Below are 16,245 nucleotides of genomic sequence, written 5' to 3'. Positions count from 1 at the left end.
TGTCAAGATGGTCCTTATCGTGATGCCAGCTGTCTTAGCATGAGGTAGCATGTGAGGGATCTCATGAGGGAGCAAAGAACAGTGGCAGCATTTTTTGCAAATATTTTTTTATTGACATACTGAACTGACATTGCACATGATCCCCTCAAAATAAATGCATATAAAAATAAAACAAATGAAATTACTTTATACCCAGCTCCTGGCTTTGATCATTTAATAATGGGCAGCATGTTCGATTTTAGGTGATACGGATCTCGATAATCTCCCAGTATGCACTACTGCCCTCACCTGCTTCGCTTCCCCCTCGTCAAACTTAAAAATCGAGGCTGGTTCCTCGTTGCTTCTCCTGCCCTTCTCAGTCAAAGAAAACTACCTGGGGTCATGTTGTATAACGGGGTATCGAAGCATATTTCAATAATTTTCTAAAGATTATTATTATTTTAAGGTGCACTTAGAATTTCTAAATATGCATGCACAAAACCCTTCACTACCCGAGCATTCCCCTTCCAATAAGCAGTGCCTAGACAAGACAAGACTGTCGGTGGGGAGGGGGGGGGGGGGGCAGGGGTCAAGAAGAGAGGTGAATTGCAGGGAGGGGAGAGGGGAGTATGTGAGTGTGTTGGGGGGGGGGGGGGGGGGGGTAATTCACAGAGCAGTGGGTGTGTTGATAGGCCCGGTAACAGAGTTTACCAACCCCTACGACCTACAGACACAAGAGAGGATGAAAGGGGGGGGACAGAAAGACAAAAAGACAAAGGAGGAAGAAAGTGGGGAGTGACAACACAAAACATTAAAATATTAGACAACACGAAAACATGGGCATTAGTCAAATGTCTCTCTTCCCCCCCCCCCCCCCTCATGTCCTCTGGGACAAAAGGTCACAATCCCATCAGTTTTTCAACCTAAAAGGCTCAGGGTTAAAACTAATTAAAGAAGAAAAAAAAAAAAAATTATAAAAAAAAGGTCACACACATTGCATCACAGGCTATGAGAACCAATGTTGCCATCATGCAGATGCAGAGCACGAGGTCAAAACCCTAGACCCACGCAGTCCACCACCCCACCCGAAAGGTTCAAATATTTTTTGCATGTGCGTGTGTGTGGGGGGGGGGTCCCACCTCTTGCCAGGGGTCATGCAAAGAGGTCCTCTCTCAGCCGTTACTCTGCCGGTGCCGGAACTGTCGGGGTAGATGTCTGGAAGCAGTAACATACATGAGGGGGGTGGATGCCACCATCTGTGCATCTACAGTGATTGGGAATCATTTAAAAAGTGGAAAGAATATGAGTATGGATAAAGAAAGTAAGGTTACTTACCTTAGGTGACTTCTGGGATGTTTTGGGGGAGTCCTTTGGAGAGGTTTTGGGGGAGGACTTGGGGGAGGACACTGGGGAGGACTTGAGGTCGGCTGGCTTCGAGGACTGAGGGGGGGTGCTGGGCTCTGAGGCCGATTTCTCCGTTCCATTCTCCAGAAGGGAAATTTAGCACAATTGAAAGCAACTCCTTGTTTTTGGTGATTATAACACCCCCCCTAGCCTGGCTCTGCCCTCCTACGTACACTTCCGCTCAATTTTCATTGTGCTTCTGTACTGCGTCTGGGCTTGAGGTATATTGGTCAGATGGCTCCGTAAACTTTTTACCGGTCCAATCAGCGAACAGAGGGAGTGGCTGAGAACGACGTTGATGTCATGCGCTAGTTTGAGTTGTAGTTACGTAATGGTGGCGGAGAAAGATGCGAGCGAAGCCTTTCGGCCCGATTATCCAGAAGTTAAAGCCGGAGCAAGAACAATCTTTGATCCCCACGGGGTTCATTTGATTTTCCAGCTAACTCCGTTACTGGTGAAGGAGTTGGCCAAGGCGAACGCTAGCGATTGGTTATGCCAGATCCAGAGTGGCTCTGGGCAGATCCAATAGTTTTAAACTTCAACAGAGTACCCGCCTTCAAGGAAGTTAACGCTTGTCAATGGATCGAGCCCAGACTATGTACAAATGCAATGTACGACAGTCTGGTTAGGACCAGGCTAACACCCCCCCCCCCCCCCAAAAAAAATAAAATAAAATAAATAAATCCATACCTTTGAGGCTGAAGACTCAGAGTTCCTCTGTCGGCGCCGGCTGAACTGTCGACGAGGCTTCTGCCCGTCCAGCTCCCCATTGGTCTGCTGGTCGTCCTGGCCCCCCTTCCTAGCCTCCCCCTGGGCCTCCGCCTGGCCCTCAGCCGGAACAGCCTGGCCCTCAGCCGGAACAGCCTGGCCCTCAGCCGGAACAGCCTGGCCCTCAGCCGGAACAGCCTGGCCCTCAGCCGGAACAGCCTGGCCCTCAGCCGGAACAGCCTGGCCCTCAGACTGGCCCTCTCCCGGAGGTGGCCGAGGGCGCACAGGTCTGGAGGCCCGATTGGTAAGAGGCAAGAGAATGGTTATTATGGAATATGTTTACATTTATGATTTGAATTGCACTTGGTTGTGACAACGATATGGTCACGATTGTCACCTGCGGTACTGGGGTCTGAATCTACGAGGTGGCAGCTTCTGCTGGTCACCATCTGCAACTACTCCATTCTTCTGTTCACCTCCTTCCCCCTGGAAAACAGACATGCTATGCAAGGCTCCAATAAAAAAAAATAATAATCTATTTAAGACTATGGGTAGGGGGCATCTCAGTGATTATGATTCATATTCCATTGCTACAGAACACATAAGCTTGATTGGAAAGAGAACTTTCAAGTTCACTAAGCCCACCTGAGTCACCGTGCAGCAGCACAGTATAATCTTTCCCAGTACCACACCTAGGACACTATATTCCAGGTTAATGCGGTCCATGTTTGTAGCCCTCCACCTCACCTCTTGACCCTCCTGTCTGGGCCTGCGCGGCCTGCGTCGTCGTGGGGCAGGCTGCGGACCGTCGTTGTCAGCTGCTCCCTCGCCCTCAGAGCCCAGGCCCTCGGGGCCCTCCTCAGCCTTGCCCTGCTCGTCAGGTCGGGGGCTGCGCGGGAAGAAACGCCGGCGGAAGCGGCGCTTGTTGGGTGCGTAGCGGCTGCCTTTGACAGGTACACCGCCCGGCCCCGTCACATTGGCTGCTTCTGAACCCTGACGGAGAGGACAGCAGAGGGGTTGAGGAATATTCCGGCGTCCTCGATGTAGCCAGATACCTTAAAATCATTTAATTAGCCCAATAGGACTGTATATACGAAATAGGAATACAAAATGTGGCAACCAATTTCCACAACAGCACAAATGCCTGTTTTGGTTGGCAAAATATCACATGTATTAACCTGGGGACAACAGACAACACTTTAAATTTACTCACCTTGGCTGCTTCAACAACATCAAACTCAACAACTTCCCCATCGCCAACACTTCTAAGGAATTTCCTGGGGTTGTTCTTTTTGATGGCAGTCTAGTGGGAAAAATCAAACCGGAGGTTAGTTACTTAAAACTATTATGTAGCACACTGCCCAGAGGGATTCAGAATCAACTTCATTGAGGACTCACCTGATGGACAAACACATCCTCTTTTGTATCATTTCTGAGGGAGCAGAAAGCATGAGTGTCAGTGCTATAGAATTCAAAAAAGCGCCAGAGCCAAGCAATGGTTTGCTTTCAGACAGGGTCGGCTCTAAGGGGCAATGCCCCCCAAATAGAATGATGTGCCCCCTCAAAAAATACTTTGGCATTGGCTCTAAATTAAATATCAAGATGGCTACACTTTCCTGCAGAATATGCATGTCTGATCTTATTTTGACACTAATACATGCTTTGTAAATGCGGGCCCCCCTTGTGAAAAAAATGCCCCCCCCATTTAATTCGTTCTGGAGCCGAGTCTGCCTTCAGACCACCAACACAGAATCTATGCAGTTTAACAAAAATATGTATTTTTGTTGCGATTTAAGAGACAACAGTATAGTCTTCAGTGTCATCCTTGAGCACCCTGGAAAAGTAATGTCATTTGAGGGGAATTGGCAGCAGAAGACATTGACACACTACAGTGTACCTGTTGATGAAGCCGTATCCATTTCGCACATTGAACCATTTCACAGTGCCTTGGACCAGAGTGGCTGCAACAACAATATAAACAATTTAAAAAGCACTATTACAAACTTAACCACTCTATAAACACATAGCCTAGAAGGGAATATGTTTGCCGTTCTCAACTACCTTTATCACCCCAAGCAGAGCTAGGTCATGTTATGCATGATGTAGGGCCTGGAGTCAATCATTAACAAGAAAACTTTGAAACCATTTTCTCCTCTAGGTCAACAGGGTAAGATTGAATACCCTTGTGTGTTTATGTGCATAACTCATAAGTTTGATGTGTACCAAGATATCTGCCTAGTGGTGTCCGCATAACTTTAAGTTAACCCAAACGTTAACAGTTACTCATTTCTGTCAACCGGCAAATAGTGTCGAATTATATTTGAACATGACTGAATAAGCTACACCTGGGAGATCGCTCCCTCCTGCTTTGCACACGTGACAACTGATATGGAGAAAATCAGTGTAATGGTTTCACATGAGTAACTTTCTAATCAAAGTCTCCCTCATAAATGTGAATTACTCGTCAAGTAAAACGGATCACAATCTACGCGTCTGGAGATGCCAATTGTCAAACGCACATGTCAAACGCACTTACATGGGGTCACTTGGGGAAACAGTGTAGACCAGATACCTTGTGTTCCGAAATAAAACTTGTAAAATGGTTGATACATTTTAGATGGGGACACAGATTCGTATTATTGTAACTAGTAGGCCCATCTCAAATATTTCAGTAATCGTTGTGACACGTGAACGTTGGGAAACAAATCAGGCTAAATGGCCTAAATGGAAAACTTCTCAGGAGTAGCCTTCAAATTTCATAAAGAATAGTTAATAGATAGGCTACTACTACCACAACTATATGGCCATGCGGTAAATGACGATATACACATTTCAAACAAATAACATTCTAGCGCAAGTACGTAGCTCAATCTAAAGTGCGCTCGTTGCGATACTAAAATATTAACGTTTATCAAATAGGTTTAGCCTTAATAAGCTGCTTGGCATGCCTTGAGTACAGATTCCCTACCTATCACTTTTCTCTCGGGCTGTGGCTCGTCTTCCACAGGTACCGACGGTGGGGCGCTCTGCACTTCGACTTCGGTCATACTCTCTCGCGGATATACAACACAATTGCAATTGCGTCCCCCTCCCTCCGTCTCTCCAAACTTTGCTGAAGCCGCCACGGCAAACTTTTTATCCCGAATCCCGACACCCTCGCGGCATTCACTTGGTCAGTCGCCCCCTCATTGGTTTCACAATAGTCAGCCCCGCAGCCTCATTGGTTAAGGAGGCATGACAATTGGCAGGGCGAAGGGTGAAACCGTGCCGCGAAGAGTGACAGTTTTCAAAGAACACTTTCAAGTGTGATCAATTGCGTAGTGATTGTAATTGTGTCTAAATGCAGTAAAGAAAGCTAAATAAATCCTACAACGATTGTTGTGGATTACATTTCATTTTGTGGATTTGAAAAATGATATCAGGTTTCAACTTAATATATAATTAGAAGCTGCTATTGTCATTGCCTGCATCTTGTGGCTCAGTAGCTGTAACCCTTGCCTATACATAATATTAAGCTACATAATATTAAGAAGGGAAAAAAGCTGACCACAAACATTTATTGATCGATATTCATACCTTAGTGCTGAGCGATGAGGTCCCCTTTATGCACCTGTTATTCCAGTGCTGCCGTCCTTGATTGACATTACAGCATTATCTGGTTCCTTGCCTGATCGGTCAGCACAGACCATCCAGGCTTCCACGCTAATGAAGGGCTCCCTTTCTTCCACAAGCGCTTACTAGTTACCCCCCCCCCCCCCCCCTCCACACACACACGCACACACTCACAAACATCTACATACACCAGGAGCCCACCAGGAGCCTCTAGTTTTTTACCTCACTTCTCCCAACCTGAGCCCCCTCATAGGTCATAGGATTTAAATTTCAGGGAGCTATATTTAAACCAATGGTTCAGGCCACGTTCTACGGAGCCAACCACCGGGCATTGCACTGCCAATAGTTTATCATGAAGTCCCTGGAAAGGTATTCTACCACAATTTATAAAGCGAATAACGAAATTATGACCTGCCATTGCACCAAACTATCATAGAAGAGGTTACCCATGACTTATGTGGCAATTAACATTCCATGTTTCAGTCTTTTGAAGTGCGTCTCTACGCGAGAACAGTTTATATTAACCTATATTTAGTTAGACTTGTTTAAACTTACACCACTTATTTAAGATCTATTCCTATATGTTGAATGTATGCACCTTCTTGTCAAAGTAAATTCCTTGTCTGTGGCGATTAAAACTCTTTCTGATTCTGATAACGGGACCACGATGAATGAGACTGCAAGCTAATCGATACGATAAATTATTAAATAGATAAGATTAAATATTGAACTTTGATTGTTCCTAGTGTATGAACCGGATTTTTCCGTTCATCGCCCGATATCGCCCATGACTCTCAGCGCTCCGTTCTAAAATCAATAACGGATTGGGGTGACAACGCATGCGCAGTGTTGTCTAAATTGCCTAGGTTTATTTCATGGGTATTTGGAAAGGCTGGGTGAGGGAGTGAGCGAGAGGAGCCTACGGACATTGTGGGATATTGGGTTCCCACTCTTTTTTGGCTGGCGGCTGACCTGAGCGTATGCCCCCTTCAACGAGAGCGATTGCAACCGTGCAGTAGGATAAAACAGGGAGGCTAGTGGAAAAGACTGGAATGAAAGAAGAATAAGAGAGAGAGCTGATATAAGAGAAAAGGCACAACAGCGTGAGGCACCGCGGCTGCAGACACCAGCCAGACTAGGCAGACGGGGAAGAAAAAAATAAACAAGGGAACGGACTTACATTTCCTCCAAGGGCTCGGAGTAACAAAATATAGGCTAGTATTGGAAACGTCAGGACGCAAGGTAAGTTGCTTATCCCAACAGCCAGATTTCGGGACGTAATTTACAACCTATTTCTCATGCACATGTCTATGTAGCTACGACACTATATTCACGTTATTTTCACCTGGAATCAAGTTATAGCTTCCTGCTAATAAAAGTAAATTGCATAACGGTTGTTTGGATGTGAAAAACAGATCCAGTCACCTTATTTAATATTGCACAAATTATGGACTTGCTTAGATGCTTAGAATGGGAGGTTTTGTCGTTCAACAACATGAAAAATGTAAAATGTCCTCTTGAATATTTGGATCATTTTTATGCATAAAAATGAAGCACAATAGCTTGGATCAAAACTCATCAGTGTAGCTATTTGCACGCCCTAGCCTATATGCGTATTAGCTTAGTCATTACCTGCAGTAGGCTATTCTATGCCACAGATGACAAGGGACGATAAGATCTGGGCTCGACTGAGTACGGTTTGCTCAATTTCTTTATCTGTTTAATTTACAATGTAACACCCTGATATGGCCGCGTTGGTACAACAATGTAGGCTATCATTCGTCCCCGAACTACAGCCCCATGTTTCGTGGGCCTCAGCCCGAATGCAGTGCGCATGCATCGACGCCGTCTGACAGCCAGTGTACGTATTGTGCAGACTAGGCCTCACACACGGCGCCCACACTGCAGAGTGCACGCGTGCCAAAAATGTGGCCGCAACAGTGTGTCAGTATATCATTAAATCCATATCGTTTTGTTAAATACTGTCTATTACTTTATCATGTTATGTCATGTTATGTATATCCCAAACAAGACTTGCAATTATAAGGAATTCAATGTGGTGGACACAGGTAGCCAACTTCCGACTTAAATGATTTGAACATCATGGGGTATAGCATTTGGCCTTATTCGTTTAAATGCTTATTCATATAGATCAAATTGCCTAATTATTTATAGGAATTTAACATACTAATAATGTAAGGCAACGTGTAAGGCATGACAACGTCCTCACGCTTGGTCAGATCCTGATAAGAACTCCGTGCCTTTGCTTGAAGGGTCGCGTTCATACGTCGACATGACAGTCGGTTCCAAAAGCTACTGCATAATAGACCCAATAACACTGAACATGGTCTCACCATGTTTTTCATTTTGTGTCTTATTATTGTCTAAAATATCACCAAAAACCATTTAATCAATTGTAAATCACATTTAAGGACTACTTTTATTTTAGGTGGACTCATGCCTGTCCCACTGGTTCAGTTTACAAGTGCCAGAGTTCTGTTGCTTAATTTAGATCGCACTTCACTTTTCCCCCTTATGTCAGTGGACCGGTTCACCACTGATTTAGCTGTGAATGATAGACAGACTGACTAAATCAACAACCAATGTTTATGATTGTAAAATGTAACTTAATTACTATTTTGTTTGTGTTTGTATCCTTGTATACTAGCAATTCTACAACTCACCCAAACACAAACTTTAAAGCAGTTATTTAGCCTTTTATGGCCATTTAATGCTATTCAGATAAAGAATAAGACTTCTGAGAACGCAGATTGTAAGCCTGTATTTCAAACAACAACACTGATATGATGCACATACTAACTGTCATATAATGAATATTAGGTTGGACCAACTGCCACCTTTATTACCAACCTCCTTTACAGCTTCACCCTCTCCCACTTCCGCTCACAACAAACCACTGTCATTAACTGGTCATAAAGTAGTCATTAATCTTCATTAACATAGTTCCCTCCTCACCCCTGTGACATGGCCTCCACAGCAGGTATGGCAGATGCAGACTTGGACTTCCAGACAGGCGATGCCGGCGCATCTGCCACGTTTCCCCAGCAGTGCTCTGCCCTGCGCAAGAACGGCTTTGTGGTGCTGAAAGGCCGACCCTGCAAGATTGTTGAGATGTCCACCTCCAAGACTGGCAAACACGGCCACGCTAAGGTCAGTGGGGCTGGGCTGGTCCAGAGAGATGGGACAGGAATGAAAGAATATGTTGACAAAATGGCCTGAATAAAAAAGACTGAGGTACGATTAACTGTACATTGTGGTTTTTGAAAGATTTGAAAGATCAGCGGTAATACCTACCTGTGTTTTTGTGTGCTGTATTCTTTGTTTTGGATAAGGGGATGTTGTGTCTGAGTTTGTCTCTAGCCTGAAGTTCAGTGTTTTCTGCTTCACTCGATGTGCAGGTCCACATGGTGGGAATTGACATCTTTTCTGGTAAGAAGTATGAGGATATCTGTCCCTCCACTCATAACATGGACGTCCCCAACATCAAGAGACTGGACTACCAGGTGAGAGAGAAAGAAGTATCAAAGGAGTTCAAGAGGGAGAGAGGGGATGCCGTAAAAGTAAAGAGTTATCCATTTAGAAACAATATAGGAAGCCTGTTGTAATTACATTCCAACATACAGTATTTACAGGTAAAAAATACAAATGAGTAGTATAAAAGGACATAAGAGTACAGTAAGGAGCAGTTTATTTGTATTTACCTATGCACATAGTGTTGTTATATAGTTTTCTATTTCGAATCTATTTGAATGCAGTCTAACTGAATGTATGTCCTATCTCTCTCACCTCCTGGTAGCTAATTGGGATCCAGGAAGGCTACCTGTCCCTGCTCCAGGACAGTGGGGAAGTGAGGGAGGACCTAAAGATGCCCGAAGGAGACCTGGGAAAAGAGATTGAAAGCAAATACGAAGCTGGAGAGGAGATTCTGGTCAGTAGTTTTTTGCAGTAAAGTTGGCAAGAATCCCATTCATTAATAACCTGATTTAGTTAGATTCGTTGTAATCTGTTTTGCTTGTCTCTTTTGTTCTCCAGATCACTGTTTTGTCTGCCATGAATGAGGAGGCTGCAGTTGCTATCAAAGCCATGGCAAAATAAGAGACTGCAGGTAAAAGTTTACATGCTAAAGGTTTTTGAGTTTGTATGCCAGTCTGCCTGCACCTCCCCTGTGTGTGTGTGTGTGGGTATGTTTATGCGGACGTACATGTGTGCGGCCGTACCCAGCTAGAAGACACTCTACTGTGCCAGCAATGTGTGTATGTGCCTGTGTACATCCATGTTTTGTTAGTACAAATTTGTTTGTGTGTTGATGAATGTTGTTTTGTGAACTTCAAAGGGAAGGCAACTCCAGTCATAAACAACCTGACTTTTATACATTGTTTTGTTTAAGACTTATTGTTAATGAAGTGGTAATATTTTGCAGATTATCATAATTTGTCTCTTATATATTGTTTCTTGTTTATTTATTTTGAGGAATATTTATTGGGCCGGATATAAGTTTGGGAGTTGGCATTCTTTCTAGTTACTTTTATAGCCTCCCCCAAACAGTCCATTTATTTGTTTGATTTCTTTTTTCTTTTTTTATATGTCGACCAGGCCATGTTTGTCCTGGGAAAATATAGAAAAGGACGCTTTGTACAATGACATTGTATGTCATTTGGTATTAAATATTTTGTACGATGTCCACTCCTTGCCATTGCAATGGATTTGCCTACCCTCTCTGCACTTTGTCATGTCTTTTTGTGTAAATGAGAATGCACATCATTTGAGTACCTTGTACTGCTTTGTATTGAAAATATCCCATTCATATTTAAAGTTGTATTTTATGTTTTGCACAGTGGCATTTCTTTTATTGCAGATAAAATGCACATGTACACTTTATAGGCTGTGGTTTACTTGCATTCTTTGCGAAAGGAATAGGTTGGAATCTGCACACACACTATACCTTCTGTGTTGATGTACACACTTATTGTTCTGTCAGTTTCTCCTTTCCCCTTGTATCACTCCCTCTCTTTCTTTTCTTCTGACCTGTCCTTTCTCTGTTCTGCTTTTCCCATTCTGTTTTAGGGGTTAACAAGATGCACTGGACCTTGGAAAAAGGAGGGAATATTGCCTCGTCAATGCTTCTCCCTCTTTTCTTTCTTTTGACTTTCTTTTTCATATCCTCTATCACTCCCCCTCTCTTTCTCTCCCTCTCTGTACTTTCTTGCCCCTCTTTGGGTTCAATAAATAATTGGAAGTGACAAACAAACACCTTCTATATAAATTGCACACAAACACAACAAGCAACATACAGTCTGTCACTACAGACTCAAATGAGGAGAGAGAAGGGCAGAATAGAGTAGTCTCTCACAAACAAATGGTCGCCTATTGTGAGTAGGTACATCCTGCAGTACCTACCTCTCAGGGGAGGGATGGGGAAAATGTCACTGTTTTTGTAAAATATTTCCCCTGATTCATCAAGGGCTTCAACTCTAGATTTAAGATGGAGTGATGTCGTTTTGTTGGGGGGGGGGGGGGTGTGGGGGGGTGCCACACTTACTCAATCTTGACGTAGAAATGTGTTGCACAGAACTGATGCCCATTTCCTATAACACAAAATGACGAGTCTGTTCTGTGCGTCTAATTTGGATCTGTAAAAATCCTGTGCGGCGCTCTCCTCTGAGCAAGCACCCTCTGTCTTGTTCTATATTTTGTGTAACGTATATAACACATAAAAACTTGTCTATTAAAATGACGTTGTCAGGTTTACGGGCCAGGGTCCGTTCTTTCTCAGCACCAGGAGTGTGTCACTGAAGAACAGTCCTGTCATCTCTTTCTCCCCCAAGTTTCACTTTCCTGAATATCTGAGTGAAAATAGTTTCTCTTTCCTGAATTTTCGAGAAAGACCACGTAGAACACAGAAGAGACTCCTCATCCTGAGGACTAAGTCCCTTGGCCAATCTTCCCTTATCTTCTATCACCAATAAAACATCTGGTGAAGGAACCTATGACAAGAGACTGCCAACAGAGCAGATACTACCCTGGGTCACCTGTAGGAACAGGAACAGGCACAGACTAGAACATGACACATTTACTTTGTACAAAGCTCCATACGAGTAAAGAAGAAAAAGTCATGATGGTATATTTACTTTTTTTTGTTCACAAACAGTCCAAACTGTGCAGAATGTCTCCCCGCCTAAATTAAAGACGACACAAATTGTTAGAAATGGTGCGTGTGTTTTTGTATTTTTTATTTTAACGACACAAAGTAAGGCGGACATACATAAAGGCCTACAACCAGTTATATTCTGAACGAGGGTAAAGGAAAAGTCTCATTACTATTTCACAGGGTCTTCACTGACTGACTCCAGTTCCAGTTATATGGAGCTGCAGGGGAAGTAGGATTTAGACCTACTGGTAGCACACCACAGTTCCAATACCCATCTGTTCAAGACCAGGTTCAGTAAAACGCTGATCTTAGACATCAAAACTAAAGTAAAAAAGAGGAAAACAAAGGATGAGCAGAGGACACTACAATATGCAGTATATGGTATGTACAAAGTAATACTGCAAAGACCAGTCCACGGTCCTGTCCTTTTTACAATCAACCATCAGGATCCAAGATTTGGAGAGGTGGGGGAGGGCAATGAACTCTCATCCATAAACTCCGGGGGGGAGGGGGAGGCAGTCAGTGTAGTGTGGGGTCACCGTGGTTACTTGCTGTGATGATAGAACCTCTGTCCACTCTGGGCGTGTGGGAGGAAGGCGTGGCGAGGAGCAGGCTGGGGCGAGCTTTGGAAAGGAGCCTGGATGACACAAATCGACAAACAAGCGTCCAATCAACACTTTCCGAGCCAAAGATTGATTCTTGCATGCGGATCCCGGCTAACTGTGACCATGAGCGAAGCTAGAATGCTTACAGTCATCCAACTTGATGATTCGAAAACGACTGTTGCTAGAAGCAACCATTTTTTGATGACTCAACATGGGTCCAACCATGCTCCTGGAATTTGCCTTCTTGTAGGCCTTCATTCCAGCCCCAGTTGAAACAAAAGATAATTCAGCTCGTCAACCAGCTAACTGTTAGAAGCAGGTGTGCTGGGTTAGGGTTGGAATGAAAACCCACAGGATGGGAGCTCTTCGAGAACAGGGCTAGGCAGCCTAGATCAGGTGAATGGGAGACCAGCTAGTTACAGACCGGCACCCATGTGGCTTGTATCAGACAGGACCTGGTACAGCCTTCGATGTGAATGGGGAGGCAAGGCGGGGGGGGGGGGGGCGGTGACGGGGATAAGGAGGTCTAAGGTGTGTGTTTGGGGAAGTATATTGGAGTGGCTTTGGGGGGAGTCAGGATGGGGGCTGGGGAACCAGGAGAGGGGGATGGGGGGGGGGGGGGGGGGGGCTCACCTTGGCTGTGGGGATCTGAACAGCCATGGAGGGAGTGGGAAGCAGACCTGCAGCAGAGGCATGGAGGGCTTGGGGGTGCATGGGTCTCAGGGCACCCTAGAACACACAAGAGGATTTTGTATGAGGAGGCAATGACAGGGCAAGGGGGACAGGGCCTGAGGTATCGTGCATAGGACAGGCCATAACAGGCACCCTGGAGTTTACCAGAGGACTTACTGTGTCGGTGAAGCCAGACTGCTGGTTGGCGTGTTCCAACTGCTTCTGGAGGGGGATTCCAGCACCAGGGATGAATCCTGAGAATAATAATGAGGGGGACATAAAACAATTCTGCAGCCCATATAGGTACATACATTTCTCAAATGTGACAGCTTGCATGAAACAGCACTTGTACAGTAGTTTAACATCCTCTAAAGAATATCCATACAATGAGTCGCTTTAGTTAAAAGTGTCTTCTGAATGACGTAAATGTCATCATCTACCACAATATGGCAACTTTTTTCTTTCTTTTAAGAGCTGAAACATAAAAGTGAATGAGGCAGGATAGAGAGACCGACCTGGCTGCGAGGTGAAGTGACTGTGGACGGCGAAGCCCTGCTGCTGATGGGGAAGGTACTGCATGGCCTGGAACGCCGACGCGCCTAAAGGAGACACGCCGTAGCCGCACGTGAGACCGACAGGGGGAACAGAACCCCTACCGTGAGCCATACAGGCTCACCGGGTCCCACCCACGTCGACCGAACGGTCGAGAGCCCACACGCACACACCTCGGATCTGGGAGCTGCTGGCGAAGCTGACGGGTACGGAGGGTCCGGGGGCGTAGGCGGAGGGGTGCTGGGATGCCGCCACCCCGTAGGTCTCGTGCACCCCCTGGCTGCTGCTGCTGCTGAACTGGCCGTGCTCTGCCGACCCCCCGCTGAAGCCAGGCTGGGTCTGGTAGTGGCGACCCTGTGTGGGGGGTGAAAACAGTACAACTATTCATGACGTATCCTTACTTTCTCAGCGAGTATTCTGGAGACTGTGAGCCCCATTTGGGATGGCTAACCGCTACACAATACGCTGGCCTACAGAAATGGCTGCTGGGGAAGATTTGTGTTCTGATAGTGGCCTCTGGTGGTCAGAAGAGGCATTTGTATGCTGCACTCACTGGGATGACCGGCGTTGGGAAGAGCTGCTTGCTGCGTTCTCCTAACAGAGCTCCGGGCCTGCTGTGACCCACTGGACTTCCTGGAGGAAAATACACAAAAGGGGAAGTCGTATGTTAAAGTACTGATTCAGAAACAGAATTCAAAAATGATTTGTGACTGCTTCCATGTGCCACCTTGAATGCTGAGCAGATGCTGGCTCGAGTGCATGGGTAGACTGGGCTGGTAGCTGGCTGAGGTCAACGTTGTGATATCACTGGAAAACAAGATGGCGAGCTGTTAAAAGGTGCTATTTATCGGATTTCTGACAGAGAGACTTCTACGTGTATTTTCCTCCATACAACAACACATCCATAGCCACAGAAAGCTGAACTTGCTTCTAAATTTCCAGCTTTTCTGCCACTCACCTTTGCTCCTTCCTGCGCCTCTTCTCCTCCTCGTGGAGAACCTTCTTTAGCTGCAGGAAGAGCTGGTGTTTTTCCTCCTGCAGACCCTGCAGCTTCTCCCCCATCTTCATCACCTGGTAACAAGGCACACGCGATTCACAGGAGACCCTCACCAGTAAGTCTGCTGAATGAATACGGACATCATGCGGTGTAACTGTCTTTTAAGAGGACAGGGAGCAATAGTGAAAGGTGTGTCGTGCTCACCTGTTCTTTAGTCTCTTCCAAAGACATACGCTCCTCTATCTCTTTTGTTCTCTTCCTCTCTTCCTCCTCCTTCATCTTCTGTTCCATCATCTTATCAACCTCCTCCTCCTCTGAAATTTGAGGCCAAAATAGGACAGACTTTATGTGATTGGAGAGCATGACAGCTTGATTCTAATCAAATGGCTTGTGGGTTCCAAGTACAATGATATTTCAATGAAATGTTGCCAGATGCCCTAGCATATATGTCACCTTGTCTTTTGCGCTCTCTTTCTCTCATTATGTGCTTGTGGAGGGCTCGGGCCATTGCGTTGGACAGCTTGGGTCTCTCCAACAAAGCAGGCATAGTGACAGGCAGGGGTGGGGCCAGCTGAAGATCGAACAAAATAAATTGATTTTATAGACAAGGTTCACAAGAATGTTGTGTTTGTGAAGAATATGTTATTCTATCTACAGTAACCCTAGCCCAGATTCCTTGTATAATATAAACATTTACAATTATTACTTAACAACACCTAAATATGCCAATTCTCACCATTTGAGAATTTGTTATGACAAGTATGTATGACTATGCTAGCGATAGGGTAGCTTGCTTCCCTTTTTGACGTCTGTGCAGTGCTCTGACGGCAACAGCTGTGTAAACAACGCACATATGCCCTAGTGCTAATTGGCGGGCTGAAAAGGCCTAGTTTTGGGCATTTTATTTTGTTTACTGTGTAGATACTTGCCAGGATATTGGTAACGCGCAAAACATAAATGATTAGGACCAAAATCGTGCAAAGGGATCATGCTAGGCTAACTAGTTAGCACTTAGCTGCTCAGCAGTTGGTCTGAGCAGGCGGCAAGTCGTAAACAGATAACTTACTTTTGTTTCTTTGTGAGTCTTTCAGAAGAAGATTTGCGTCTACGTTTGGAGATAGTGTTGATATGTGTATATTTTACGTGAACACTACAAAAAACTGTTTTATATCGGCAGGGGATTCCTGCTGCTAAGCTAATTTTCATAATATTGCTTCGAAGAAAGTTGTATTTCCGGTTCATACGGCGTTTCCTCTTTGTCCGCGATTGAAATGCTAATAATAAGTCAGTTCTACTGTGTATTCCTAGAATCAAGGTCTACGGTTTAAAGCTATGGGAAATGTCTATTGTTGGAAAACAAAGTTCTCATTGATCTGCGAATAGTGTAATAAACCTATAGCTTCAACAGCTTGTTCAGGGTTACATCTCTGTTTAGCTTTGAAAAGGGTCCGATATAATAAATGGCCTACAGATATACAGACCCACCTTCCACCAGTTATACAATTAACATGGCCATGAACGTCTAGTACAGAAACAAGTAACTAGTA

General features: G+C 44.9%; 3 protein-coding genes across 4 annotated transcripts; 1 reads left to right on the top strand and 2 right to left on the bottom strand.

The window, feature by feature from the left end:
• Positions 1 to 100: 100 nt before the first annotated feature.
• On the bottom strand, positions 101 to 5,305 carry LOC136967417 (Y-box-binding protein 2-B-like). The gene is made up of 10 exons (XM_067261177.1): positions 5,060 to 5,305; positions 3,989 to 4,052; positions 3,490 to 3,523; positions 3,305 to 3,394; positions 2,839 to 3,084; positions 2,489 to 2,577; positions 2,074 to 2,380; positions 1,315 to 1,464; positions 1,119 to 1,194; positions 101 to 703 (listed from the first exon to the last, which is right to left on the bottom strand). The coding sequence occupies exons 1-9, from the start codon at positions 5,136 to 5,138 to the stop codon at positions 1,159 to 1,161; spliced, it is 1,095 nt and encodes a 364-aa protein (XP_067117278.1). The 5' UTR covers positions 5,139 to 5,305; the 3' UTR covers positions 101 to 703; positions 1,119 to 1,158.
• A 1,298-nt stretch (positions 5,306 to 6,603) lies between these two features.
• Positions 6,604 to 11,930, top strand: LOC136967934 (eukaryotic translation initiation factor 5A-1). The gene is made up of 6 exons (XM_067261937.1): positions 6,604 to 6,945; positions 8,702 to 8,874; positions 9,123 to 9,227; positions 9,521 to 9,652; positions 9,757 to 9,829; positions 10,789 to 11,930. Exons 2-5 carry the CDS (start codon positions 8,707 to 8,709, stop codon positions 9,817 to 9,819), a joined length of 468 nt encoding a protein of 155 aa, XP_067118038.1. The 5' UTR covers positions 6,604 to 6,945; positions 8,702 to 8,706; the 3' UTR covers positions 9,820 to 9,829; positions 10,789 to 11,930.
• Positions 11,931 to 11,937: 7 nt separating this feature from the next.
• LOC136967933 (G protein pathway suppressor 2-like) lies at positions 11,938 to 15,904 on the bottom strand. Of its 2 annotated transcripts, XM_067261935.1 has the most exons (11): positions 15,765 to 15,904; positions 15,152 to 15,269; positions 14,903 to 15,012; positions 14,660 to 14,772; positions 14,429 to 14,508; positions 14,255 to 14,334; positions 13,875 to 14,055; positions 13,665 to 13,748; positions 13,327 to 13,403; positions 13,111 to 13,206; positions 11,938 to 12,509 (listed from the first exon to the last, which is right to left on the bottom strand). In XM_067261935.1, exons 2-11 carry the CDS (start codon positions 15,243 to 15,245, stop codon positions 12,417 to 12,419), a joined length of 1,008 nt encoding a protein of 335 aa, XP_067118036.1. In that variant the 5' UTR covers positions 15,246 to 15,269; positions 15,765 to 15,904; the 3' UTR covers positions 11,938 to 12,416. The 2 variants fall into 2 exon arrangements, with proteins under 2 accessions (XP_067118036.1, XP_067118037.1); XM_067261936.1 differs by lacking the exon at positions 13,111 to 13,206.
• Positions 15,905 to 16,245: the final 341 nt, after the last annotated feature.

Source organism: Osmerus mordax, chromosome 23 (genome assembly GCF_038355195.1).
Source record: "Osmerus mordax isolate fOsmMor3 chromosome 23, fOsmMor3.pri, whole genome shotgun sequence".
Taxonomy (NCBI): Eukaryota; Metazoa; Chordata; class Actinopteri; order Osmeriformes; family Osmeridae; genus Osmerus; species Osmerus mordax.
This window is presented reverse-complemented; position numbering and strand designations above follow the sequence as displayed.